The 27,801-nt window shown below is 60.0% G+C and overlaps 1 protein-coding gene across 3 annotated transcripts; it reads left to right on the forward strand.

Moving 5' to 3' along the window:
* The first annotated feature begins 1,012 nt into the window (after nt 1–1,012).
* ACACB (acetyl-CoA carboxylase beta) lies at nt 1,013–26,886 on the forward strand. 3 transcript variants are annotated; one of them, XM_059827708.1, is made up of 52 exons: nt 1,013–1,431; nt 4,794–4,926; nt 5,421–5,559; nt 5,842–5,951; nt 6,130–6,211; nt 6,675–6,773; nt 7,092–7,201; nt 7,462–7,572; nt 7,755–7,964; nt 8,211–8,381; nt 8,686–8,847; nt 9,094–9,257; nt 9,729–9,879; nt 9,958–10,061; nt 10,705–10,786; nt 11,302–11,447; nt 11,525–11,675; nt 11,828–11,962; nt 12,479–12,625; nt 12,743–12,931; nt 13,238–13,338; nt 13,415–13,503; nt 13,584–13,708; nt 14,125–14,238; nt 14,320–14,433; nt 14,833–14,922; nt 15,029–15,147; nt 15,403–15,540; nt 16,006–16,105; nt 16,197–16,304; nt 16,497–16,553; nt 16,965–17,006; nt 17,084–17,299; nt 17,400–17,555; nt 18,139–18,342; nt 18,858–19,013; nt 19,404–19,526; nt 19,747–20,016; nt 20,356–20,453; nt 20,622–20,742; nt 20,947–21,057; nt 21,616–21,759; nt 21,843–21,963; nt 22,129–22,225; nt 22,422–22,518; nt 22,764–22,899; nt 23,223–23,400; nt 23,869–23,981; nt 24,673–24,827; nt 25,086–25,256; nt 25,916–26,052; nt 26,182–26,886. In XM_059827708.1, the coding sequence occupies exons 1-52, from the start codon at nt 1,013–1,015 to the stop codon at nt 26,306–26,308; spliced, it is 7,143 nt and encodes a 2,380-aa protein (XP_059683691.1). In that variant the 3' UTR covers nt 26,309–26,886. The 3 variants fall into 3 exon arrangements, with proteins under 3 accessions (XP_059683691.1, XP_059683690.1, XP_059683692.1); XM_059827707.1 differs by having other exon boundaries at nt 15,029–15,146; nt 15,381–15,540; nt 23,836–23,981; XM_059827709.1 differs by lacking the exon at nt 1,013–1,431 and having other exon boundaries at nt 4,783–4,926; nt 23,869–23,992; nt 24,684–24,827.
* The last annotated feature ends 915 nt before the right edge of the window (nt 26,887–27,801 follow it).

Consider the following 27,801-nt stretch of genomic DNA (forward strand, 5'->3'; position numbering starts at 1 on the left):
TGATCGTACCTTGGTAGGAACAGCGCACGGAGGGAGGGAGGGAAGGGTGCCTGAGGTGGGGCCCTGGCTCTGCAATGGGTGCTGGCCGGGGGGGGTCCCTGCTCCCCCCTGGGGAGGTGAAGCCGCAGTTGCCGGAGCTTCTCCCTGTCCCCATGACCGGGCGCGGGGCCAGGGCGCCTTTGTCCCCCAAGGATCAGGTGTCCCCGGCCAGCCGTGCCAAGGCCCCTCCCGGCTTTCCACCCTCGCCTCCGGCAGAAGTTTTCCAGGCGCGTTAGCGGGGAAATATTTCTGCTTGACGTTACCGTCACGTGTGAGAACGCAACAGCAACGCGGCCGCGAGAGTCGGGGGACGCTGGGGGGGCCGGGGCAGGCGCTCCCCCCGGCGCGGCCTGTGCCCCGGGGCCTGGCACCGCGCTGGCCTTCGGCCTGGCGTGGACGGAGCCACCGGCCCGGATAAGTGCTACCGGGAGTCTCGGCGTGGGCAGCGGCACAGCCGGCGTTCGTCCCTGCCGCTGCGGAGCGGAGCACCCGCGGGGTGCGGAGCGGGGGACCCACGGGGCTCGGCAGCCGCGGTGAGTGGCCCCTTTCTCCCCGGGAAGGGGCCGGGGCTGGGGGAGCGTGGCGGGGCTGCGGCGGTTTTCCCTCACGACCATCCCTAGCTTTTACTGCCTGTAGAGATTTGGGGGTTCGGGTTGAGGGGCCGGGAGTTTGGGGGGCGGCCTCACCGCTGCCCTTTGGATGCTGCGAGCAGCTGGGGAGGCGGGGGGCCCACTTCAGCCCCCTTAGTGCCACGTGAAGGCGGAGCGGAGCTGTGCCCCCACCAGCACCGCTCCTGTTCTGGGGAGTAGAATTTGCTCCGGCTGAGCTGGAGGGGGGGTCTGGCTGGGTGCTGGGGGGGCTGCGGTGTGGGAGCGCTGGGGAGGGGGCCTGGGGGGGCTGCTCCCATCCCCCTGGGCTGGCTGATGGGGGCCCTCCCTGACAGCGTCTCCGCGCCTCTCCCCAGGGCAGGTGAATGCTCGTGGCCGCCCTGTTCCTGCTGGTACTGCTGCTGCTCGTCTGGGCCACAATGTCCAGCCCTCAGCCCGGGGAGGAGGAGAAGCCGGAGCAGACCCCGGCGGAGCAGCCGGCGGCTCCCACCATAGCCAAGCCGCCGGTGCAGCCAAGCCCCCCGGCCCCCAACCCGCCGCCGCGGGCCGGCAAGGCTGCGGCAGGGCAGCAGGAGCAGATCGCGGTGTACAACCCAGCCGCTCTCCGCCGGCCGGCCCTGGCCAAATTCGTGCTGGGCTCCTTCGAGGACAGCTCTTCTGATGATGAGCTGGTGGCCGCCGCCTTCAGGGTGGGCAGCCGGCGCAGCAGCCTGGCCGGGGCGGGGGGCACCGGCACCGAGCCCCCCGCTGTGACCGCCCCGCTGGAGCCTGCCACTGGCATGAGGTACGACACGTGGGGTCGGGAGCGGCGGTGGTGCAAAGACGCCCCATTTGGGGCGGGCAGATGCTTTTCATGGGTGAATTTCTCAGGGATCCTGTTGCTAAAATCGGGGTGCGTGTGTGGGTGCTTTTCGGAGCCCCAAATCAATGCCCCCGTCCTTCCCCCTTTGACTTGGTGCTGCATGAAAAACCCTGATAATAAGGTTAACGGCAGGATCCCGGGAAGAGGAGATGTGCCCGAGCACTCTGCGTGAGAGCAGTGCCACGCGCACGAGTGCAGCAAGGACTGGGGCAGGGGTTGCTCCGTTACAGTGACTTTGGATGTCAAAGAACGGGGTGGAAAGTGCTTTCAGTGTGCATGGCGTTCCTTCGAACGCAATCCCCAGCGCTGCAGCCAAATTGCCCAATTGCTCCCGTTTTCTCACAGCTTCCTCTCTGGTTTTGTTGCTTCTCTCTCTCCCTGCACCATCTCCCGGTGCAGGGAAAGGCCGTGACGATGTGCCGGCCACAGCCGTGGTCGGCACAGGATGGGTGTGCATCAGGGATTTTCTAACGTGGCAAGACGAGATTGGGGTTGGTTGAGGGGGGGATCGCGCGGACGAGCAGCAGCGGGTGCTGCTGGCGTTTGCCCTGCGCTCGCTGTCCCTCTGGGTGCACATTTGGTGCGTGAGCGTGGCCGGGGGCATTTCATGGGGGGGTGTCCACCTGCAAGCTGAGCCGAGCCTTTTGACAGCGTATTCGGGCGTGCAAGTGTTGCCCTGTGCCCTCAAGGCTGGATCGCCCAAGGACCCGCTCCTGCTGCAAGGATCGCTCTGCTTCTGCTATGGGGGGGATGCTAACGCGCTCCCGGTATTGCGTGTGGGGAAACACAGCATCCCGGGAGCGTGGGGATATGCAGGGTGCTCCCGTGCCGCTCCTGCCCTTCCTCTGCCCTCACAACTATTGGAGATAAATTATTCAAGGGAGAAAAGTAGCTCTTTGGTGATTTTGCGATGAGTTGATGAAAAGTGGAAGAGCTTTGCTCCGTGGGTAGCTTCACAGCGACTTTTGCCTGGTGCTGGCGGGGCCGCGGGGCAGCTCGCCGCTGGCTTGTGCCGGGCGGCTGCCCCTGCGCGCGCAGCTGACAGCCATTATAAATAACTGGAAACAAAGCGCTGCTGCCCAGCTCCTCCTGGCTGCTCCGCTCCTGGTTAAAAATAAAAGACCTTTGGCTGCGGGGACGTGTTATGAAACTTGACAGCCCAACGGTGTCTTCTTGCCTAGCTGAGGTTTTGGGCGGTTACACGCACCGTGCTGCCGGCGGGGTGTCGTTGCCGCTCATCTGTGCTTTAACACGGGAGGAATTTCCTTATGTCGCTGCCCAAGTCACGTGGTAGACGCAGTTGGTGCAGTTTGCAGGATGGGACGGGTGCGCTGGCACAGGCTTTGCAGCGGGGTTCGGGGCTGCGGGAGGGAAGCGGGCAGCGCGGCTGGCCCCGGCAGAGCAGCGGAGCTGCCGAGCGGTGCGGGGGATGCGCCGGAGTGCGATAAACCCGGCACTGCTCGATGCAGTGCTCCAGCCGCTTGGAAAATACCCTGAATGCATGGAGAGATTGGGACATTTCCCAACCTCCCAGGGGGTTTCAGCACATGTCCCCTTCAAATAAACGCGCCAAGCACTGCTCATGTGAAATTGGCTCATTCGGGGGGGGGGGCTGGTCCTTCTTCCTTTGCTTATTTATAGCGCATCCATGCAATAACAATCAACAGTCCAAGATCTGGCTGAGTTATGAGGGGGGTATGTGAACCTGCTAATTAAAATAGAAAGTTGCTTAAAACTGGGCAGAGCCGCGGGAAAGCACGTGCCTGGCTGCCGGGGAGGTCCCTGCCTGCCCGCGATGGGCTGCCGGCTCTGCCAGACCCTCCTGCGCCGGCCGCCGCCGTGCCAGGGGGTGGGAGGCGCGAGGGCTGCCTTATAGCGCTGCTGGGGCCGGAGCCCTGCGGAGGGGCTGGTCCGGCCGCCAGCGCAGCCCGCTCTGACCTGCCCGCTCCCGGGATGCGCGATGGGCCGTGAAACAGGGAATAGACCCCGGAGAGCACGGAAATGCCTTCAGTGGAAAACCATGGTAAGGGTGAGTCCGGTCGGCAGCGGGGTGAGCCTGGGAAGGTGTTTTGGGGTTGTGGAGCGGGCAGGATGGGGTCTGATCCGGCAAGGAGCCGCGGCTGCTCTCATTGCAGGCTGTGCGAGAGCAAATTCCCGAGGCAGCTGCTGGGAGCGGTGCATCACGCTCTTCGCAAGGTTTCTTGCGGAGCGCTGCCTGCTCTTTGCTCCCCCTTCGGTAACCCTAACGCAGCTCGGGGTGGTCTTGTAGGGGCACCTCCGGCTGTGCCCCTCGGAGACCTGGTGCTTGCGCCATGGGGTTTGGAGGCAGCAGTCCCGCTCGCCTTGCACGGACGCTGGGAAAGGGATGCTCTGTGCTATCCCGTGTACCTGTTGCCCTTCCTACCACCCAGCCGGGCTGCTCCGGGCATCCTCCGGGGATGTGGGGGATAGATACAGCTCTGCAACGGGGCTTGGTGCGAACCGGGAGCTGCGGGGGCTTTGCAGCAGACCTCGGCCGCTGCAAAGGGGCATTCGCCCATGTAACGATCCCAGCAGTGGGAGGGAGGGTCTGCGCTCGGTGATGCGTTTTGGCCCCGTGAGAGTCTCCCTGTTCCTTGTCCCTTGGAGCAGAGCGTGGTGCGTTTCCAGCTGTAACCGGGCTGGGAGCTGTTAGCGGTGCAGAAGCGGGCACGGCCGTGCTGCGGCGGTAGCAGTGCTCTGGACACGCATCTGCTTCCATGCACTGTCCAAAAACCCTGAGCAGCTCTCTGCTCCCTAAAATGCAAACCCCGGGGCTTTTGCCCAGTGCAGCCGGGGTCTTGGGCCAGTCCCTGCAGCTGCAAATCTGCTTGTCACGATATTTGAATGAATGTGGAGCCACAGCTGCTGGGGGGGTGTGTGTTTTAATCACGGAACATTCTCTGTTCACCCCGAATTGCTTGCCCCATATAACTCAGCCAAAACCAGTTTTCCTCTGCGGTGTTGCAGTGGGTGCTACACGTCCCTGGAGAGATTCCGGTGCGTGACAGGGAGCTGGTAGCGAGGGAGGTGAATCCCAGTGTTCCCTGCATGTGTCAGCAGGGTGAAGGGTTTTATTGCTTTCCTTGGAAGAAACCGCGGAGGGGGCACAGTCTGGTCCCCAGAGCCCGCGGCTGCAGGCTGCCGGGCTCTCTGCAGACCCGAATCCCCAGGGAAGCCCGAGCCAGCGGCAGCACACGTCGCATCTGGCGAGGGTTTGCTCACGCGTCTGCGAGCTCGCTGACGGCCATCGCGTCCCGTCGCAGGCCTAGCATGTCCGGACTGCACCTGGCAAAGAAGGGCCGCGAGCACAGGAAGATGGATCTGCAACGGGACTTCACCGTCGCCTCGCCGGCAGAGTTTGTCACCCGCTTCGGGGGCAACCGCGTCATCAAGAAGGTCTTTTCCCCACATGCCCCTGCCTTTGCCTGGGTGGTGGGTCGTTGCTTTTCACGGCGGCATCCTTGAGTGTTGCCCAAGTCTTCCACGTTCACCAGGCTCAGACCGATGACAGTCTGGGGCAGCCCAGGGCTGTTTGTCCCCCGGCTTCACCCGCCCTCGTGGGCTGGGAGAGGGAAACCCTTCCAGCACTGCCCTGGCACAGAGGCTGCTTGCAGTGGCTTTGCATGGCGGCACCAACAAAGGGCAAAGACCCGTCCTTCGTTAGCCCTAGTGCCAGGCATCAAAGCTGCTGTTAAGGAGCCTCCTGCTCCACCGGCACGTACAACCGGCTGTTGCAAAGCACCCGTGTTAGCATGGCAGCCCTGCTTCGCTCACGGCCTGCGCCCAGCCCTCGCCGCCGCGCTGCCGTCCCTCGGGGCCTCGCGCCCAGCCCCGTGCCCCAGCAGCAAGGAGAGGTTTCGGCCTGACGCCCCACGGCCCCGTCCCCCCAGGTCCTCATCGCCAACAACGGCATTGCCGCTGTGAAGTGCATGCGCTCCATCCGCCGGTGGGCCTACGAGATGTTCCGAAATGAGCGTGCCATTCGGTTCGTGGTCATGGTGACCCCTGAAGACCTCAAGGCTAACGCGGGTAATTCCTAAAAGCGTCCCAGCAAGGGAAATTCCCCACCCTGGGGCTGAGCCGGGGCAGCCCTTTCCTTCTCCCCACGCTGCTGCCTGGGGTGTGGGGGGCTCTGTGCAGCCTGGGGTCGCGCGCTTTCCTCCTGCACAGCCAGATCCCGGGGTACATAATTTTTTCTCCCCTCCAGCCTCCCTGAGATGGAGGGTTTGGGAAGGGGGTGCAAGGGGCAGCTTGCGAGCGGGGTCGGGCTCGGGGGACTGGCTCCCCCCGCTATCACGTGCTCTCTTTCAGAGTACATCAAAATGGCAGATCACTACGTGCCCGTCCCCGGCGGGGCCAACAACAACAACTACGCCAACGTGGAGCTGATTGTGGACATTTCCAAACGGATCCCGGTCCAGGTAGCAGCCGCTCACAAGCCTCCCACCTCTTTGACGAGGGAAGCAGACGGGGAGGAAGGGGCACTCAGAAACAGGGTGACGTCCCTCTGTGCAGAAGAGCCGGGCGCGATGCTGTGGGCGATGGGAGGACGCCAGTGCAGGGAGGTAACCGCTCGCGCTGCTCCTTCTCTTGTGCCAGGCGGTGTGGGCTGGCTGGGGACATGCCTCCGAAAACCCCAAGCTGCCAGAGCTGCTGCAGAAAAATGGGATAGCTTTCCTAGGTAAGGTCTCACTGCCTTCCCTGTGCTGGAAGGAGCAGCGGGCATCAGGCTGGCGTGTGCGTGCAGGCTCGCTCCCCAGGGACACCGCGCTGGGCAATGCCCGTTTTGCGTGTCTGGTGTGTCCGCCCTGCGGCGTGGCAGAGTCCCCAGGCCGGTTTCCTGCAGCTGTCCCAGCAATCCCACTGTTTTCTGGGTTTTCCCTGTAACACTCATGCTGATGCAGCGTTCATGGAGGAATGTTGGGTGGGAGCAGACCTCGTGGGCTGCCCAGCTAGGGGCTTCCCCCTGGAGAAGGGTCGAGCTCCGTCCTGAACCAGGCAGTGGGTTTGGGGGGGTTTCCCAGACCCCCACTCTTTGCAGAAGGGCTGATGGTGCTGGCTGAGCGGGCAGCAGTTTTCTGCAGCGTCCGTGCGATGGGGACGGGCCGGCTGGCCCAGCTGACCCCTTCCCTCCCTGTTCAAAGGTCCCCCCAGCGATGCCATGTGGGCCCTGGGGGACAAAGTCGCCTCCACCATCGTGGCTCAGACGGTCCAGATCCCCACGCTGCCATGGAGCGGGAGTGGTAAGCGCCTCCTCCCCAGCCCCGCACACCCTCCCCGCTCCCCCATTTCTCTCCACCCCGCCTCTCCTTCTCCCCCAAAGCAAGAGCCAGGGCCGGGGTCCCCAGCCCGGCTGGCCGCAGAGTGGCTGCAGATATCGGGGACGCCACTGCAGCCGAGGAGCTGCTGGTTCAGGCAGAGAGGTTTTTGGAGATGGGGTGCATGGAAACAGGGGAAATGGCATGTGCCAACGTGGGGTCCCCAGCTCCCTGGGCAGAGCCAGAATGCCACCCCAGCCATGCCAACCCCGGTGGTGACTGTAGCCCTGGCTGTGCCCGCAGGTCTGGTGGCCCAGTGGTCCGAGGAGGACCAGAAGCATCAGCAGACGATCAGCATTCCCCTCGAGACGTATGCACAGGGCTGCGTGAAGGACGTGGAGGAAGGCCTGGAGGTAAAGCCGAGCCCACAGTCAGCTGCTTGTCTCCCATCCACCATTATTTCTCCTTGGAACCTGCATGCCCTGGCCCGTTTGGCCTCCCAGCACGCGTGACAGCAATGCAAGGATGTTTCAGCAGCAGTTTGTCCGTCTTCACGGATGCGGCTTGGGGCAATCCTGCTTGGGGATGCGTGGGGCTGGGGCAGGGTGGGCTCTTGGGGTGATGGATTGGGGTCCAGAGCACTTCAGTCACCCCAGTCCTTGTCCCCCCTCAGGTGGCCAAAAGGATCGGCTACCCCCTGATGATCAAGGCAGCAGAAGGTGGGGGGGGCAAAGGCATCCGAAAAGTGGAGGCACCAGAGGAATTTGGCACCTGCTTCCGGCAGGTGAGAGGTGCCCGGACCCCCCATCCCCGTCCCCATCCCTGTCCCACCCTGGGACACGCAGCAGGGTCCTGCTCCCACTCCGGGGGTCTCGTGCTTCCCACCTGGGCTCGCCGCAGGACCTGCCTCTGTCCGGGGATGAATTTGGAGTGTGATGCCAGAGCATGACCCCTCCCTCACCGCAGGTGCAGGCAGAGGCGCCTGGGTCCTCCGTCTTCCTCATGAAGCTGGCGCAGCACGCGCGGCACCTGGAGGTGCAGGTGCTGGCCGATGAGTACGGCAACGCCATCTCCCTCTTCGGCCGCGACTGCTCCATCCAGCGCAGGCACCAGAAGATCATCGAGGAGGCACCCACCACCATCGCGGCACCCTCCGTCATCGAGGTGATGGAGCAGGTGGGTGGCCCTGGTCTTAGGGCAGCGTGACGTTTTAGTGAGAAAGTGGTCTGATCCTTGCTGGGTTTATTGTGGTTTTTGGCACCTGAGGCTCCTAAGGAAGGGAGGGACCCCCGAGGCGAGAAGGGAGCCCCAGCCCTGCTTGTCTCCTTGGGTCCATGCAAGAACATTGCTGGCCTTTTGCTCGGGGCACCCCGACTCTGCTGCAGTCATTACTCCCCACGGCGGCTTCGCCCTCTCCTGCAGTGCGCGGTCCGCCTGGCCCAGATGGTGGGCTACGTGAGCACGGGCACCGTCGAGTACCTCTACAGCGAGGACGGGAGCTTCCACTTCCTCGAGCTGAACCCGCGCCTGCAGGTGGAACACCCTTGCACAGAGATGATCGCGGATGTGAACCTCCCTGCTGCCCAGCTGCAGGTACCTGAGCGCGCACGGGCGACTTTGCGAGGTGTGTTAGATGAAGCGATTTTGTGATTTAGGGAGAAGTACTGGGCTGGAGCCCGGTAGAGGGAAGCTGTCGCATATACCAGCATGTAGGGTGCAGGCAGAAGCAATGTAGCATCCTTCCTTCGCCTCTGGCTCCCCGCCAGGAGCAGCTGCCACCTGCGTGGTGCCTCTTTGCCTCGCTTTCCGTTCAGACCATCTATCGATGTCTCCCAGTTGTAATTTTGATGGTAAAGTCTTGTTCCAGCAGCTAAAGTCCTCCTTGTTTCTCGTGCAGATTGCAATGGGCATCCCCTTGCACAGGATCAAAGACATCCGGGTGCTGTACGGGGAGAGCCCCTGGGGCGATACGCCCATCTGCTTCCACAGCCCCACCAACACCCCTGTGCCCAGGGGCCACGTCATCGCCGCCCGGATCACCAGTGAGAACCCCGAGGAGGTGAGCCGGGGGGACGGGCTCCCATGCACTGGCCCCACGCGTGCGGACGGGAGGACCCTGCCGCTCGCGGGGTTGAACTGAGCACGGTCCTCCCCAGCCGGACAATGTCCATGGGCATTGAATCCGGGGGATCGGTGAGATCTGTGTGCAGACTGATAAATGGCACAGGGATTCCCCTTCCCCGTTGACTCTGCGTGAGTCTCAAGCCTGGTTTCTCCACGTCTTCTGTCTTCCATCTTCGCTCAGGGTTTCAAGCCCAGCTCGGGCACGGTGCAGGAGCTGAACTTCCGCAGCAGCAAGAATGTCTGGGGGTACTTCAGCGTGGCTGCGGCCGGGGGGCTGCACGAATTTGCCGATTCCCAGTTCGGGCACTGCTTCTCGTGGGGAGAGAATCGGGAGGAGGCCATCTCGTGAGTGTGGCGGGACGGGGTGGAGAGCGGGTGTCCTTGGGAAGACTCATGATCAGTATGTGAGCTGGGAAAAGTGGCTTTTATCTGAGAGGATGAGAATGGTGCTGCTGCGCTGAGCGGCTTGTTTGTGCTGCAGAGGCTGTCTGGCCAAAGCCAAAGTTTTCAGACTGCACTGGTGATATGGCCCCGGTTTATCAACCTGAGCCTTAAAGACACGTTGTAGTGATCCGCTAAACACATGCTTAGCGCCAGCGAGCAGCATTAAGTAATTGAAAAACAGGTACCGAGTCTGCCTTATGTATTTAAGTGTTTTATTAAGTCAGTGCGAACTGTGGGGCTGTTTCATCCAGGCACGAGGGCACTCAGGGCTCGGGAGCTCATCGCCCCAGTCCCTGTGGTTCCCTGGTTTCCTCTGCTGAAAGGCAAGCGCTGCCTTTTCGGTCGTTAATGGAGGGTTTTGCTTGCTAAAAGGAACATGGTGGTCGCCCTGAAAGAGCTGTCTATCCGTGGGGATTTCCGGACCACAGTGGAGTATCTGATTAAGCTGCTGGAGACAGAGAGCTTCCAGAACAACGAGATAGACACGGGCTGGCTGGACCATCTGATCGCCGAGAAAGTGCAGGTGGGGCAGACTGGCCCCCCCGGGGTCGCTGCTCCCCTTCTGTAAGACCCAAACCCTGTTATTTTTGCCTCCCTACAGGCAGAGAAGCCGGACACAATGCTGGGTGTCGTCTGCGGTGCCCTGAACGTCGCGGATGCAGCCTTCAGGACGTGCATGACCGACTTCCTGCACTCGCTGGAGAGGTGCGGAGCGGTGGCTGCCCCACCGGGGCTCGGCCGTGCTGTGGGCGCAGGGAGTGCCTGTCCTAAAGGGCTGCTCCCGGCAGCCCGTGTGGTTCCTGCAAGCACGGAGACCTGACTTTTTCTCTCCCTGGGCCATCTTCCTTCCCACTTCTGCTGCAAAAGCTTTGCAAATCCGGAGGCAATAGCACTGCAGCAGCCGGGAAATGGGGATCTGTTGTGACTCGCAGCTCTGGCTTCTCGGCTATCGCTTTATCGGGAGAGGGGAAAAAGTTTCACACGGTTGGGAAAACAGCTTTCAAGGGAAAGCGGCTTGGCTGAATGCAGCTTGCTTTTGTTTTTGCACTTGAATGTCAAGGTTATTCCTCCGGCCTTGGAGGACGCCTGGGTCTCTCCCCCGCGCCCTTATCTGAGCGTGTTTTGCCAGTGTCTGGCCTGCCTCCGGATGCATTTTTACAAGGCGCTCACATGGGTCATTTAAAACAGATGCTTGTCCCCTCCGGTCACCTTCGTGCCCTCCCGCAGTCAGCTCGGAGCCCGCACGGCCCGACGCCAGCAGCACCGCTGACACCTTGCACACTTGGCTCGCCGTCGGCGCGCAAGGCAAGCAACGCTTGCGATGCCTGACCCGTCCGTTGTGTTTCAGGGGGCAGGTTCTGCCAGCAGCCTCCTTGCTGAATATCGTTGATGTGGAGCTCATCTACGAGGGCGTGAAGTATGTTCTCCAGGTGAGGGCTGGGCTGTGCTCCTCCTGAACTGGCTGCAGCGCTTCTCATGGGGAAAGGGACATGTGCTCCTGTCCTGAACGAGAAAAGTGCAATAAATATGAGGTTGTCCTTTAAAAATGTGCAATGTAAAAATGAGGTTATAACCTCATTTTAACTAGACAGACATTTTCATACGTCCTGTTGCCCTGAGTTGAATCAGGGATATCCGTTTCTTGCTTTTAAATGCAATTAGTTGAACTTCATGCAAAAACTGCCTGCTCACAATGAAAGCAGCAGGTGAGCCATGAGTTAAACCAGCTCCGGGCTGCGAGGTCTTCGGTGCAGCCTGAGATTGCTGCCTCCTGCCCTCCCCGGCACAGCCCCGTCCCGTGGCAGCATGCTGCTCCTGCACCGGCCCTTGCCCGGAGCGCGGGGAGATGCTCCTCACCCCCCGCCATTCCCACCAGCCCCCAGAAAGGCCGTTGCACGCGTTTCAGGGGGTTGCACTGAGGGCTCTCCCCGGCCGCTGCCCGCAGGTTGCCCGCCAGTCCCTGACGACGTATGTCATCATCATGAACCGCACTCACATAGAGATAGACGTGCACCGGCTGAACGACGGCGGGCTGCTGCTCTCCTATGATGGCAACAGCTACACCACCTACATGAAGGAGGAGATTGACAGGTACCTCCCCACTGGGCCCCCAACGGCCCTCCTTGCTGACCGGCAGCTGGTTGTTGAGACCTTTCCTTCTCCTTAAGATACCGGATCACCATCGGCAACAAAACGTGCGACTTCGAGAAGGAGAAGGACCCGACGGTGCTACGCTCGCCCTCCGCAGGGAAGCTGCTGCAGTACACGGTGGACGATGGTGGCCATGTGGCCGAGGGGAACGTTTTTGCGGAGATCGAGGTGAGTTTTGCAGAAGAGCCTGGAGGAGCTCCATTTCTGCAACGCTGGTGGACGGCAAAGATGAAATCCAACAATGCTGCCGCGATGCTCGAGGCGCTCTGCAGCATGCGGGTGCTGCTCACTCGGTGACCGTTTCACCCATCCTCGCCCAGGTGATGAAGATCATCATGACGCTGGCCGTGGAGGAGTCTGGGCGGGTGCACTATGTCAAGCGGCCGGGCGCGCTGCTGGAGGCGGGCTGCGTCATAGCCCGGCTCGAGCTGGATGATCCCACCAAAGTGAAGCCGGTGAGTCTGCCGGGGGCTGGCCACACTGCTGTCCCCTCCTGTCAACTCCCAAGTGGCATCCCGCAGGGCATCGGGGACACTCGCTGGGGGACAAAACGGAGGAGCTGCCTTGACGGGGCATCAGCAGGGATGTGTCCCCGTGCTGGCACAGGGTGACACTCACATGGCCATGCCATGTCCCCCAGCTGGCTGAGCTGGGGCTCGAGTGGCTGCTCCGTGTGCCGTGGCATTGCTCTGCGTAAGCATCCGTGCACGGTTACTTCGTGTGCAGAAGCCCACATGCAAGTTTTTAGCGTATCTACAGCACTCTGTCTACATCTCCAGTTTTCCTGCGTTGTTTTCGCGATGGGATGCTGGTAGAGACATGAAGCTGAATGTTGGGTCTTTCCTCTGTATCTAACCAAAAGCAGACGCTGGAGGGGTTGTGCTGGTTTCTGTGGGGCAGCTGCAGCTCTCGGGGGCCTCTGTCCCATGTCAGCAAGGACCCGAGCCAGCCCACCTCTCTGCTCTCTCCAGGCTCAGCCGTTCACGGGGGGGCTCCCAGCCCAGCAGACCCTCCCCATCACCGGCGAGAAGCAGCACCAGGTTCTCCGCAACGTGCTGGACAATCTCACCAACATCATGAGTGGGTACTGCCTGCCCGAGCCCTACTTCAGCACCAAGGTGGGTGCCGGGGGCAAAGGCGGTCCAGGGGTCCTGCCGTGTTGCCTTGTGTTTGCCATGATGGCAAGACAGGCAGCGCCGGTGGGTGCGGGCAGCACCAGCTTCTGCTCCCCACAGGTGAAGGAGTGGGTGGCACAGCTGATGAAGACCCTGCGGGACCCGTCTCTTCCCCTCCTGGAGCTGCAGGAGATCATGACAAGCATTTCGGGAAGAATCCCCCTGTCCGTGGAGAAGTCGATCCGGAAGGTGATGGCGCAGTACGCCAGCAACATCACCTCCGTGCTCTGCCGCTTCCCCAGCCAGCAGGTGAGCGGCATGGGGGCTGCACTCCCCAGCTTGGCCTTCGCTTCCTTTTTAGCTAGTTAGGAGTTTCTGCCTGAATTTGTCCTGCCGAGAGATATCATAAAAAATTATATGAGTGAGGGAAACGTTTGTGCTTTTATGCTTGTGCTCTTATATTTATTTGTCACTTTGCATTTTTCACTTGGGGAAAAAAAAACAAATTAAAGTCTCTGCGTGCGGCAGCGCTGTCCTGAGGTGAGCCGGGGAGCTGGCAGCCCTGCGGTCGCGCTGGCCCCGAGCTGCACCGGACCCTGTGACCTCTCCCTGCAGATCGCCAATGTGCTGGACACCCACGCGGCCACGCTGCAGAGGAAGGCCGAGCGAGAGGTCTTCTTCATGAACACGCAGAGCGTGGTGCAGCTGGTGCAGAGGTGAGCCCCGCACTGTCCGTGACCCTCCCTGGTCCCCGCCACCTCCTCGCAGCATGCTGGGCTCTCTGCTCCCCAGGTACCGCAGCGGCATCCGGGGCTACATGAAGGCGGTGGTGCTGGACCTGCTAAGACGCTACCTGCAAGTGGAGACACAGTTCCAGCACGGTGAGGGCTCGGGGGCTCTCTGGAGGGGTCTGCAGGGCTCTCTGGGGGGTCTGCAGGGCTCACCGTGGTCTGCCTCGCAGCTCACTACGACAAGTGTGTCATCAGCCTGCGGGAGCAGTGCAAACCCGACATGACCCCCGTGCTGGAGAGCATCTTCTCCCACGCCCAGGTGGCGAAGAAGAACCTGCTGGTGACCATGTTAATCGTGAGTACAGTCCGTGCCCTGAGACACCAGGAGTAAAGGCTGGCGGCAGGGAAAACCTGTAAGCCGAGGCAAGCTCTGCATCGCTGCGGGACAGGACGTGGCTGCGGGTCGCCGTCACAGCCCTGTGCTTTGCCCTTGAAAGTGGGCGGACACCTGAGAAACAGCTTTTCTGTTCTTCTATTTAATGCATCCCTAGGGTTTGGGTTTTGCATTCAAGCGTCTGTTCCTGCCTTGTTAGGGTGACTTTATCTCCATTCTGCAGCATTGAATTGCTGCGCGTGGTTCAAAGAGCAGCATTTTGCCTATTTTAGGGCCTCGGGTCTTGTCCCCGTTGCCCTTGCAGGGCTGGGGGTGCGGGATGAAGCCATCCCACAGCGAGGGGCCTGAGCCGAGCCGTGGTGGTGTGTGCATTGCAGGACCAGCTGTGCGGCCGTGACCCCACGCTGACGGACGAGCTGACGGCCATCCTCCACGAGCTGACGCAGCTCAGCAAGACCGAGCATTCCAAAGTGGCGCTGAGAGCCCGGCAGGTCAGCAAGCGCCGTGCCGTGCCGTCCCATCCCCATCCCTGTCCCCGTCCCCCACGCTCCCAGCCGCCTCTCCCCTTGCAGGTGCTTATCGCCTCTCACCTGCCCTCCTACGAGCTGCGGCACAACCAGGTGGAGTCCATCTTCCTCTCCGCTATCGATGTGTATGGACACGAGTACTGCCCTGAAAACCTGAAGGTTGGGAATTGCGTGATTTTCCGCAGAGGGAATGTGGCTTTCGGGTGGCTTTGGTGAGCAGGTCTGGCTGCAAGTGGCTTAGCCTTAAATATAGCCAAAAAAGCAATCAAAGCCTTTCGGCAGTGTTGGTGCTTGTGCGGAGCAGAGGAGGGGGTGCACCCCATTTCTGCCAGTCCCCATCCCCTGCTCCTCATCCCATTTGGTGGGGGACTGACATGTGGATCCATGTCTGGGTCTGTCGGTGTCCCCATGGTGGGCTGGCTGTCCCATGGCATGCCGGTGGCCAGTCCTGCACAGCCCCACATTGAGGGACCCCTCTGGAATGTGCCTCCCCCATCCTGCGGTGGGGCAAGGGGGTCCCACTTCATCCTTGCCTGAAATCTTGCTTTCTTCTCCCAGAAACTGATCCTCTCAGAAACCACCATCTTCGACGTGCTTCCCATCTTTTTCTACCACACCAACCAGGTGGTGCGCATGGCAGCACTGGAGGTGAGGGCTGGGGGGGCCATGGGGGGCACGTGAGCCCTGGGGGGTGGCATGGATGTGTGCGGTGGGAGCAGGGGCACGGCGGTACCTCCTGCCGCTCCCCTCCCAGGTGTATGTGCGGCGCGGGTACATCGCCTACGAGCTGAACAGCCTGCAGCACCGGCAGCTCTCGGATGGCACCTGCCTGGTGGAGTTCCAGTTCATGCTGCCCTCCTCCCACCCAAACAGGTATGGGGGCCCCCGCTCGCCTGTCCTGCTTCCCTGGACACCGTCCTTTTTGCAAAGCTGTTGGGTTTGTATTGTCTCCTCCCTGCAAAACGCAGGGACCCTCAGAGGGAGCTGCCTGCCACGCTCTCCCTTTGCCAGTGGAGCAGGATGAGCCCTCTCTGGGTCAGGGTCCCGTGTAGGACCTGCGTGGTCCCCGTTGGACCCAGGATTGGTGCCTCCACCCATGGCTGATGGCTGCCTTGTTCCCCCACACAGGATGTCCGTCCCCATCAGCATCTCCAACCCTGACCTGGCCCGGCACAGCACCGAGCTCTTCATGGACAGTGGCTTTTCTCCCCTGAGCCAGAGGATGGGAGCTATGGTGGCCTTTGACAGATTTGAGGACTTCACAAGGTGGGGGTGCTGGGACATGCCTGGCTGGTCATGCACGTCCGTTTTGGGTGCTGCTGCAGTCGTTAGAGAGCAAAAGGGGGTGGAAGAGCCAAAGCTGGCGGCAGCTGAGCAGCGCTCGGGGCAGCTCCTGTTCCTCCCGCAGCTGGAGGTTGGGGCTGGGTGTTTTCAGTATGACGGTTACCTGGCGGGGACATGACATGTCTTTTGGGGATGTGTGGAGCCTGGGGGAAGCTTGCCTGGCGCAGGTTAAGCATCTCCACACATTAACCCAGCAGCGCTCAGAGCTGCGTTTCATGAGCCGTGGCTTTGCCGTGGGCTGGTGGAGCCTGGCTGAGCTGGCGCGTGCCCCCGGGGAGCTGTGCTGGTACCCAGGTCCCTGCCGCAGCGGGTCCCTGGCGCTGTCCCCTCGGGCAGGGGGTGGGCACAATGTGCTGACTTGTCACCCCATCCCCACCATTTGGGCAGGAATTTTGATGAAGTGATCTCGTGCTTCGCTGATCCGCCTTCGGAGAGCGCGCTCTTCAGCGAGACACGAGCCACCATCTATGAGGATGAGGATGCCAAGGTGGGCACGATGCTATTGCTGTCCCCCCCAGGTGGTGCTGGGATGGCAGTGGAGCCGCTGGTCGGGGTTGACTGGGGGGTTTTGTTGCCAGAACGTCCACGAGGAGCCGATCCACATCCTCAACATCGCACTCCGCTGGGCTGACCACGTGGAAGACGAGAAGCTGGTGCCCATCTTCAGAGCCTTTGCCCAGTCCAAGGTCTGTCACTGGGGCCGGACCCCCTTTCTGCAGACCCTGAAAGCCGGGGTACCGCACCCCAAGGCGCTGCCTCATCTCCACGCGGCGCTTCCCAAAATGCTGCGCCCCGCAGCAGCCGCTTGGGTTTTGTTTGCTCCCTCGGTGGAGACGTTTAAGCTTTTGTGACTGGTGGAGTCTTCTGTTTCTGTGTAGAAAAACGTCCTCGTTGACTGCGGTCTCCGGAGAATCACCTTTCTCATTGCCCAGCAGGTGAGTGCAGACTGAGCTGCCGACAGGCAGAGTGACTTTAGAAACATCATGCTTCTGCCTCCCTAAAACACCTACAAATGTCTATAAGTACCTTATAGATGTAGCACTGAGTGATGGATGTACCTACTGTGCATCAGGAGCTGGGAGTTAATTAATGAGGGATTCAGTGAGCGATTTATTTCCTGTATTATCCTTTATGCTGCTAATGTCTCCAGTAACAAGTGGTTTCTGCGTGGCTGCTCCATAGCTTTAAGCTGCCTTTAAAAGGCATCGATTACTCTCAGCTCTTTTCCCTTTGGGGGAGGAGAAAGCCTGCAAGGTTTTTTCTTTTTAATGAATTCACTGAAAATCGGAAAAATCCTCTGCGTGTCAGGATTATTCATGTTGTTCTCTCTCTCCCCTTTGCTCTAGAGAGAATTCCCAAAGTTTTTCACGTTCAGAGCCAGGGACGAGGTAAGAGCTGCCGTTAGAGCAGAGCCCATCCGGCGCTGGCTGACCGGCCGCTCACTCACCCCTCCGTGCTGTGCCAGTTTGCAGAGGACCGCATCTACCGGCACCTGGAGCCGGCGCTGGCCTTCCAGCTGGAGCTGAGCCGCATGCGCAACTTCGACCTGATGGCCATTCCCTGCGCCAACCACAAGATGCACCTCTACCTGGGGGCCGCCAAGGTGCAGGCGGGCACCGAGGCCACCGACTACCGCTTCTTCATCCGCGCCATCGTGCGCCACTCGGACCTCATCACCAAGGCAAGGCGGCGCTGGGTCCCCCGGGTTCGCGGGCAGAGGTGGGTGCGTTTCAGGTGCAGGGGTTGCTCTGGCCGCCCCTGAGCCGCCCGGCGCACCGCAGGAGGCTTCCTTCGAGTACCTGCAGAACGAGGGTGAGCGGCTGCTCCTGGAGGCCATGGATGAGCTGGAGGTGGCCTTCAGCAACACCACCGTCCGCACCGACTGCAACCACATCTTCCTCAACTTTGTCCCTACGGTCGTCATGGACCCTTCCAAGGTGTGTTTCTCCGTGTCCTGCTTCCTGCTGTCAGCGTGGTGCTGATCTGGGGATGGAGGCTGCGTCGTCCCTCATGCTCAGTACTGCTGCATGGATGTGCAGCCCCCCCCCCCCCACTGGCTGCCAGACCCGGTCCCATCCAGTGCCCACCCGACCTTGGATGGGGGTTGGATTCGGCAGCCTAATTTCTGTGTTAGACCTTCGCTTGGGCTGTTTGCTGGGGAGGTGCTGAGATTGCGTGCTTCGCAATGATCAGGGCTTTGTGTACAGACTTGGACAAGCAGGCAGTTCACTGGAGGCCGTCAGGGTGGGTGGCAGGCTCTTCCTCCGGGCAGCGTGCGGTCTGAAGGAGTGGGGCTGTGTCCGTTCGGGAGGATGTGGGGCACTGTTTTCCCCTCTCCCCCGTGGAGAGGCTGGATGGCAGCACCAGCCCCCAGGGATGGAGAGAGGGAAGGGGCTTGCCCAAAGCAAATCCGAAACGGCTGTTTAGGGTGGAGATGCAACAGGGCTGCTCTAGCCGTGGCATTGGGGACAGTGGTGTCCCCGGGGCCACAGACCCATCCGTGTGCTGTCCCGTGCCCAGATCGAGGAGTCAGTGCGGTCCATGGTGATGCGCTACGGCAGCCGTCTCTGGAAGCTGCGGGTCCTGCAGGCCGAGGTGAAGATCAACATCCGCCTGACACCCACTGCCACCGCCATCCCCATCCGCCTCTTCCTGACCAACGAGTCCGGCTACTACCTGGATATCAGCCTCTACAAGGAAGTGAGGGACCCCGGCACCGGCAGCGTGAGTAACTGCAGGCAGCGGCTGCAAACGGGAACCCAACCACGACTGCTTGAGCAGCTATCAGCTACAGCGAAGCTTTGGGGTGATTTCTGCAAAAGTCCTCGTGCACCTGCAGTGCTGGTCTGTCCCAGAGCCCCCAGGACTGTGCAGCAGCATTCCCAGGGCTGGCCCGGTTTCACTCCCTTCTGTGCTGCATCCAGTTGGGCACCTTGGGGTGACGTTTTGTTCCAAAATGGTGCTGAGCCCCAGGGGCGTTGCTGGTGCATAGTCAGGCAGTTTTTGGTCTGGGAGGTGAAGGTCAGTGTTAGGGCATTACTGGTACTTGCAGGACAGCAGCGTTGCACTCTGTCCTCTCAATAGCAAAGAGCGGGGTGGAAAATCATGCTGTTTGGTCGAGTAGAGCCACAGGCACATCTTGGCCAGGCAAAGATGCAGGGCTCTTGCACCTTAGCATTGCAGAGAGGACTCACTGCACGCTGAGGGAAGGCAGCCAATGGCTCTGCCCTTCTCTCCAGATCATGTTTCAGTCGTATGGGGACAAGCAAGGGCCACAGCACGGGATGCTCATCAACACCCCCTACGTCACCAAGGACCTGCTTCAGGCCAAGCGGTTCCAGGCGCAGTCCTTGGGCACCACCTATGTGTATGACTTCCCTGAGATGATCAGGCAGGTGAGTCCGGCTGAGCAGAAAGAGGCTCTAAGTTATTGCATTTGCTTTTCTTCCCCACCCTCCCCGATATTCCCATCTGGGGAAAAGATTCCTCTCACCTCGGCTGGCAAATGAGAAAACTAAAGAGCCCGAGCCCCAACATTTTCAGTGATATGAAGCATTTCGAAACTGATTCCTAGCTCTTGCAAATTGCCGTAGTTGCGCTCATGGAGGGTGTGAACCAGAAAGCCCCATGCAAGGAGGTCTGCAACAGGGTGGGGGCTCTAACACAAAGTTTTGCTGACCCCAAGTCCCAGCCTGCTGCAGGAGTGTGCGTCTGCGCTCGGCAATAGCCTCGGAGCTGCTGCAGCCCCGTGCTTTCAGCTCGTCCTGTGCACCGTGTCTCTGCAGGCTCTCTTCAAGCTGTGGGGCTCCTCGGAGCTGTACCCCAAGGACATCCTGACGTACACCGAGCTGGTGCTGGACTCGCAGGGGCACCTCGTGCAGATGAACAGGGTCCCTGGAGGGAACGAGGTAGTGGGGGATGACCTGGGAATGGGGCGAGAGAGCGGGGCGGGGGGAAGCTGTGCTGCAGCAGGCGGGAATGGTGGGTGGCTTCCCCGGTCGGTCTGTGTTTAAAGCCTGGGAGATGCTCCTCAAGCAAGCATTTTGTCTGTTGGTTAATGCGGTCTGCAGCTCAGACCCCATTTCTCTGGAGGAGCCTGCCCTGGGACCTTGTGCTGTTTTGGGGCAGGTGGGGATGGTTGCTTTCAAAATGAAGCTGAAGACCCCCGAGTATCCGAAAGGCCGGGACATCGTGCTCATCTGCAATGACATTACGCACAAGATCGGCTCCTTCGGGCCGGAGGAGGACCTGGTCTTCCTGCGGGCCTCGGAGCTGGCGCGGGCCGAAGGCATCCCCCGCATCTACATCGCCGCCAACAGCGGTGCCCGCATCGGCTTTGCTGATGAGATAAAGCACATGTTCCAGGTGGCCTGGGTGGACTCTGCGGACCCCTACAAGGTGTGTGGGCACCTCCTCTTCTGCCATCACAGAAAACAACAGAGGACTTATTTGGGGAGGGAAGGACCAGAGCTAAACTGGGACATAAAACTGTAGGATCAGTGCTGGGAGGTGAGCACCCGCGTGCACCCACTGCTATGGGGATGGTTCCCTCCGCTTTCCCCAGCGGGGTGGTGGTAACGGTGCCAGTGCTGGCATGGCTGCTCTGTCCAGCCCTGGTCCCTGAGCCACTGGTGATGCACAAGGCGGGTTTGGGTTGGGTTTGGGGAGGGGCCGTGTCCCATCTGAGCATGTGCATGGGGGAGCCCCACAACTCATCCTCCTCCTCTTTATTTTCAGGGGTTCAGGTACCTGTACCTGACTCCCCAGGACTACACGAGGATCAGTGCCATGAACTCGGTGCACTGTGAGCATGTGGAGGAGGGGGGCGAGTCCAGGTGAGCCCTGCTATCCCATGGAGCACACAGAGCCACCCCAAACCTTGCCTTGCATCCCTGCCGAAATGCAGTTCCCACGTCCTGGCTCAGCATCCTGCCAGATGCATCACACCAGTGAGTGCTTCTCCCTGTCCTGGCCATGCCACCATCGCTCTGCTTTCCCTGCAGGTACATCCTCCTGGACATCATCGGGAAGGACAATGGATTTGGGGTGGAAAACCTGAGAGCTGCCGGTACTATCGCCGGGGAGTCCTCTCGCGCTTACGATGAAATAGTGACCATCAGCATGGTACAGCCGTGGGCTCTTCCCCTGCTCCGCTCCTCTCCTCTCTCCTACTTGCTTTCAAGGTCACCCTGGGGGGAATAACAGGATGCAACAAGCAACCTGGTGTGAATCCTGCAGAGCCTAGGAGCATCATTCTCCTGGTGCTCGTGGACTCTGCTGCAGTCCTTTCTCCCCAGTAACCCCGTGTGTCCTTGTGTGTGTGCCCAGGTGACCTGCCGTGCCATCGGGATCGGCGCATACCTGGTGAGGCTGGGCCAGCGCGTCATCCAGGTGGAGAACTCCCACATCATCCTCACTGGCGTCACAGCTCTCAACAAGGTACCGTGCTCCAGCCGCGTGTCCTCCCCGGCACTATCCCTCACGCCTCTACATGCGTGGGCTGCTTCCCTGTCCCATGGGAAGAGGTGGCAGTTCCCTGAGCATCACCTCATGGGATCTGTCTGGAGGAGACACAGGGGAACCGCAACTGGGCTCGTCTCACTCAGAATCGAGAGAATGCCACCCTGCAGCTATTTGGTATTGCTTTAGGGGCCAGTTCAGGGTGCATCGCTCCTGGAGCAGGGCCGGATGGCAGAGCTGCCATGGTGACTGTTGGGCTCCGGTGCCAGGGGCAGGACCTATCTCTGGGCAGAATCGCACGGATTTGAGCTGATTCGAAACCTGCTTAGCTAAACCAATGCACTTGTGGGTCCCTTCAGGTGTCTAAAGCAGAGTCCTTTTGTTTTAACATCGCCCTGCTAGGCAGAGGTGGAAATTCAGCCTCAAACCAGAGGGAATGTTGCCCGTACAGAGGTTTGACTTAACAAACGGAGCAAGGAGGGGTAGTTCCGGTGCCGGTAGAGACCGACCTGTGTTTCTGTTAATAATTCTGGCCAGGTGTTGGGACGTGAAGTTTACACATCCAATAACCAGCTGGGAGGCGTGCAGATCATGCACAATAACGGCGTTTCCCATGTCACCGTCCCGGATGACTTTGAGGGGGTCTACACCATCCTGCAGTGGCTCTCATACATACCCAAGGTAGGAGGGTGCTGCAGGATGGCGGTGTGGGGTGTTACCCCATACTTGGCTGGTGACCTGCCCTTCGGGGCTCTCCCTTGCAGGATAACCGGAGCCCGGTGCCTGTCACTGCCATAAGCGACCCCATCGAAAGAGAAATCGATTTTGTCCCTTCCAAAGTCCCCTACGACCCTAGGTGGATGCTGGCAGGAAGACCCCATCCCAGTACGTGAGGGCAATCCGAGACCTCTGCAGCAATGCTCCCAAACGTATCTTGCAGCAGCAAACCCCCCGTCCTGGTGCAGAAGGTGCTTTTTGCTGCGAGTTGGTGCACGGGCAGCCCTTCAGTGCTCACCATTGCGCCGCCCCGCTTTTTCCTGTGCTCTGCAGCTCTCAAGGGGACCTGGCAGAGCGGCTTCTTCGATCAGGGCAGCTTCCTGGAGATCATGAGGCCATGGGCTCAGACAGTGGTGGTTGGCAGAGCAAGGTACTGCTGGGAGCATGGGATGGAGTTCCGGGGCAGAGCACGATGCGGGGAGGCTGCATGCTGCTCGGTCAAGCACACTCAAGCCTTGGCCGTGGCGCTGCTTTTGGGATGGCGATGGGGGAAACCTCTCTGGTGGGGCTGGGGTGCAGCGTGGAGAGGAGCTGGCCTCTGCTGAGGCCACCCTGCCTCACTGCAGGCTGGGAGGTCTCCCAGTGGGTGTCATCGCTGTTGAGACACGCACCGTGGAGGTGACGATACCTGCGGACCCTGCTAACCCAGACTCGGAGGCAAAGGTGTGTGGGGAGACCTTAGTGGGGCCGAGCGGCAGCTGGGAGGAGGCTGGAGGGGAGAGCAGGGAAAAAGCTTAGTGTAATCTTTTGGCATATCTCGATTTTCCTTAAAGACTGGTGAAATTGCAGGTGCTTGGTCAGTTTGTTGTCTTCCAGCTCTTACACACCACATGCCACCAACCTGCCAGCGTGGTGTGCCAGGAAGCACCGGCACTGGTCTCAGCACTGCTACTTGCCATCTTTTGCAGATAATCCAGCAGGCCGGGCAGGTCTGGTTTCCAGATTCTGCTTTTAAAACGGCCCAGGCTATTCGAGACTTCAATCGGGAGCATCTCCCGCTGATGATCTTTGCCAACTGGCGAGGCTTCTCCAGCGGCATGAAAGGTACACGTGCTTGGGGTGCCTGGATCCCCGTGCCGTGACATACTGTCGGCACTCCTGCCACCCCACGGGGTCCTGGGATGACCCAGCCTACCAGGGTCCTGCCCGCACCACTCTGGGCTGTGGGGTTGGCCTGGGGAGTTGATGGGGCATTGCTAGGACCCAGGTCCCAGGGCTTGGTGGCTTCCTGCTGGGCTGTTTTTGGGGTGCTTGGTTGGCATCTCTAATGGAGAAGGTGGCTTTGGGCAGCTAGGAGGAGGCAGGGGGCAATAGCCTGGCCCACAGCAGTCGGGGCGCCCAGCCACTGAGTCTCCTGTGGCTTTCAGACATGTACGACCAAATGTTGAAGTTCGGCGCCTTCATTGTCGATAGCCTCCGGGATTTTAAGCAGCCTGTCCTGGTCTACATCCCACCACACGCAGAGCTGCGGGGAGGCTCCTGGGTGGTCATTGACTCTACCATCAACCCCCTGCACGTGGAGCTCTATGCGGACAAGGAGAGCAGGTCAGCATCCAAAATACATGCGCATCCTCCGCAGCCCACGTGCAGAGAAATGAGAGCCGGTGCATGGGGTCTGCAGAGTCATAGCCCCACTGGCAGAGACCTCTGGTCACATGAGATATGTATTTTTTACCCTTGAGTTAATCAAAGCCATCAGCTGAAAGTTCCAGGGCTCTTACAGAGCAGCATGGCAAGTATCTCCTTGGGGATATCCTCCTGAGTCTGGCGAAGGCTGCAGGCGAGTAAAACATGGTCCTGAGGGTCAGGAGGCCTTTTCTTTAACCTGAATTAATGCACATTGGAGCAAGCTGTAAGGAGTGGGAGGATAGACAAGAATCCCAGACTGGAAACAAAAGCCTTTTAGGTTTTCTCTCTCCCTAATTCTTAGAAGAGAGAGTTGCCTGGTCCTCTTGTCACAGGATTTATTCTCCTGTGCAGACCAGTCCCTGCCTTACTTAACTTTCCTTCCAGGGGAGGCATTTTGGAGCCTGGAGGAACAGTGGAGATCAAGTTCAGAAAGAAAGATTTGGTGAAGACCATGAGAAGGATCGATACGGTCTATGCCAAGCTCGTTGAGCAGCTGGGTAAGGGAAGGGCATTTTGGCTTGTGGGCATTGGTAGTGGTAAGTTAAAACATGAGGCTCAAATACCATGGTGGCAACCATCAGGAAATCCTTTAGTGTTCCTCTGTGAAAACTCTTTATGGCTTTTCTGATGGTGGAGCCTGCCAAGGGGGATGTGGTGGTACTTTAAAACACCTGTGTCTCCTGGGGGCTCCGTAAATGGTGCTGGACTTTTCTCCCGTGCTTTGAGATGAAGAATGGCAATGGCCATGCTGAATCAGCACCTAATGAGATGACACATAGTCATTACAGAGCGGCACAGAGGCTGCCTTTAATGCATCGGGTCTCCTTTCACCCTGTGATCGGCTCCTGCCTGCAGCAGACGGTGGGGCTGCGCTGGGAGGCCCTTGCCCCCGTGCCACTCCACCCTGCTAAAACACGGTCCCACAAAGTCCTTGCAAATGCCACCTCCCACCTCTCTTGCGGCAGGCACTGGACACGCTGCAGCCCCTTTGTGGCCATGGTCTTCTGTGGCTGGGCTCTGGGCAGGGGTGTAAACGTGCCAATGCAAAGGGACGTGCCGCTGGGTGCCCTGTTTCCTGGCGGGGGGTGGCTGAGGGAGGAGCACAGAGCGGAGCCCAGACCCCGCAGTGGCCTGTGGACCCCGTCACAGGGGCGGCGGGTGGGCTGCTCAGCACGGCGTGTCCCGCAGGGACCCCCGAGCTGTCCGAGGCGCAGCGCAGGGAGCTGGAGAAGCAGCTGAAGGCCCGGGAGGAGCTCCTCCTGCCCATGTACTACCAGGTGGCCGTTCACTTCGCTGACCTGCACGACACTCCGGGCCGCATGCAGGAGAAAGGCGTCATCACGGTGAGCCAGGGCATCGGTGGGAAGGGGCTTGGCGCAGGCAGTTTTGCGGTGGTGGCACGAAGGTGGGAGGCAAAGTCCCCTCCCAGGGGTCTGGGCTGCAGCTCAATGTGCCGTTCCTGCCCTGGGTGCTGCTCTCTGCTCCAGCCCAGCGGAGCTGCCTTCAAACCCGTCGGTGCAAGCTGTGAGCGAGCAGTCGCTGCACATCAGCTCCTCTTCTTTCTGCAAAGACGAACCTGGGCTCTGCTCCTGTTTCTGCAGGACATCCTGGAGTGGAAGAACGCCCGCTCCTTCCTCTACTGGCGGCTGCGACGGCTGCTGCTGGAGGAGATGGTCAAGTTGGAGGTCCTGAAGGCGAACAGTGAGCTGAGCCACATCCATATCCAGTCCATGCTGCGACGCTGGTTCATGGAGACGGAAGGAGCTGCGAAGGTACCCCCAGCCCCGGCTTCCGGGGACATCCCTGCAGCCACAGGGGTCCTGAGGGCTGTCACCTTGCTCTCCTGTTGCTCGGCCATTTCGTTGGTGCCTCCCTGAGGGTTTAAACATGCAATGGGAATTGCCATTCTGCAGCCTGTGCCAGGGTGGGTGGCCGAGCAGCCCTGAGCCTGGGGCTGTCTCTCCAAAGCAGGTGACCTCAGTTGGGTGCTGGTGCTCAGCAGTAGCAAGGTGGCCCCCAAATAAACACGGGCCTCCTCATTTTCTACCATCAGGCAGGGCTTCCCAGGGCAGAAGAGAGCTGCTCTCAAGTGCAAGTGCCGTGACACACACATCGCCATGTCAGTCCTGTGTTTGCTGCGCTGGGAAGTGAGGGCGTGCAAAGGAAATGTATTTTATCTTAACTTTTTGCATTTTAAACAGTCGACGAAGCTTTCCCCAGTTTCGATTTCCAGACCGAACCTTTTCCCCAGGGGCTGTTACATGGGAGTGGGGGAGTGTGCCGTGCTGTGCCGTATATGCAGGACTGAGAAGACAAATCCCATTGCCTGGTTGTGTCATGGGAGGAAAAAGCCCAAGGACGCAGCAGAAAAGCGGGGGGCTGAGGCTGTGCAGGCAGCAGGACCCCCTGCCCACGCTGCTGCTCTCCCCAGGGCTACCTCTGGGACAACAACCAGGTGGTAGTGGAGTGGCTGGAGAAGCACATGCAAGAGGACGACGGCACCCAGTCGGCCATCCGGGAGAACATCAAGTACTTGAAGCGGGACTACGTGCTCAAGCACATCCGGAGGTGAGGGGCCGCGGGAGCCGGGATGCGAAGGGCAATACTGTCCCCTGGGTTGGGGACAGCGGGTGGTGGAGATGAGCTGGTTCTTGCTTCAGCCCCTGAGGCAGCTGCCCTTTCCCATCTGCCTTGCAGCTTGGTCCAAGCCAACCCCGAGGTGGCCATGGACTGCATCATGCAGATGGCTCAGCACATCACCCGTGCGCAGAAGGCCCAGGTCGCCCGTCTCCTGTCGACGGTGGATAATGACGGCCCATCTTGAGCCGGTGGCCAGCGGTGTGCAGGGCAATCGCCGTGGGGCAGGAGGGGCACCGGGACACGCTGCTGCTCAGGGGCCAGACCTCACCTTCCCACCTGGTTCGTCAGCCCTCAAACTGAAGCCTGGGACTCTTACTCGTGTGCCTGAATAAAGGATGCCAGTGTTTGTATTTTAAGCCATGAAGATGGTCTCTCCATCCATGCAAAGTTCCCTCTGGTGCTGGGGCTGTTCATCAGAGGGACAGCTTGGCAGAAGATAAACTTGGCCCAAGCCAAGTCTGGAGTCTGGACCTGGTGCAGAAGTTGGTTTTAAAAAGAATCTAAAATCTTTTACTGTGTTCTAGTTGCAAGCCCTGGCCTTAGTCTTTAAAACAAGCACCAGTGTCAGACATGTCTCATGAGACTGGACGGAGCTGGAAGTACAAACCGACGGGGCCAGGCACCACAGGGGAGCGGGACGAAGGAGGAGATCTCCGCATGCCAGTGTTGAAGCTGACCAGGCACCGGCACAAGGAAATGTAAACCCTGCTTAAGAAGCAGTCTCAAACTGATGTTTTATAATAAACTCAGGAACTGTGAGGAGCAATTTGTCTCATCCTTTCCCTTGTTGGGGAGCGATCAGTAGACGTGACTACGAGTAGCTGATGGCCCAGAAAAGACATCAGTGAGCTATGCTGGGAGCTGTTGGAGCGGGAACATCAACGGATCCACCATGGTCTGCCTGACCCGACTGTTCCTCTCACCCGTCCTGTGTCCTTTCTGGCTCCTACCACAGCTCCTTTGGGTGTTTTCAGCCTGTGGCTCCTGCGGAGGACAGAGAGGCAGGAGGACACGGCTCCGGGTGCTCCTGCCCCAGCGAGCCGGTTCCTCCACTGAAGCACAGGCACCAGGGTGAGCTCTCCATCTGCTTGTCCCTGTACCTTGCTTCTCGGGTGGCCTTTAATCACCTTGGTTCATGGAAGGGAAACGTGAATATGTGCTTTCCAGTGCCTCTGGCTGTGCGGGTGCGTCATTTCACCAGCACAAGTTTAGCAAAGGGGGTTTTAGCTCACCAAGGGGGAGGCAGGATGGGAATGGAAGGTGGGACACCTGGTTCAAGCGCAGTGCTTGGCATTGCCATAGTGTGGAGGTGTTGGACACCTCCCTGGTCATGGCTGGGCTGGGGGGTCTGCAGGGACGTCTCCCTGTCCTGGGCTGGGGGGGAAAGGGCCTTAGGAGATGCTTGCTGGTTTGAAAGGTGTCACTGCACTTTGTCAGGGGAGGGGGTTGCTGACACTCACCGTACAGGAGCCAAACCACCGCCAATAAAGTGAGCACAGTTCTCAAGGAAGTTTTCCTGAGCTGTCTTTCTTTTGCCCTTGTATAAACGCAGTGGATCTGAGCAGGGGCCGGTGCCGCTGCCGCTGTGCAGCCCCCTCCCTGCAGCGCAGAAACTGCTTTAGTACAGGGCAGCTCATAGCAGCCCTCCTGCAAACGCCTGTCCCTAAACCAGAGCTC

This window comes from Gavia stellata, chromosome 21, assembly GCF_030936135.1.
Source record: "Gavia stellata isolate bGavSte3 chromosome 21, bGavSte3.hap2, whole genome shotgun sequence".
Classification (NCBI taxonomy): Eukaryota; Metazoa; Chordata; class Aves; order Gaviiformes; family Gaviidae; genus Gavia; species Gavia stellata.

What these genes read in the sequence shown, in the direction of transcription:
- ACACB (XM_059827707.1), top strand. Translation starts at nt 1,013, where the DNA reads ATGCTCGTGGCCGCCCTGTTCCTGCTGGTACTGCTGCTGCTCGTCTGG. An exon ending in GAGCCTGCCACTGGCATGAG is followed by an intron (nt 1,432 to 4,793) that starts GTACGACACGTG and finishes GTCCCGTCGCAG; the next exon opens with GCCTAGCATGTCCGGACTGC. An exon ending in CAAGCTCGTTGAGCAGCTGG is followed by an intron (nt 23,982 to 24,672) that starts GTAAGGGAAGGG and finishes CGTGTCCCGCAG; the next exon opens with GGACCCCCGAGCTGTCCGAG.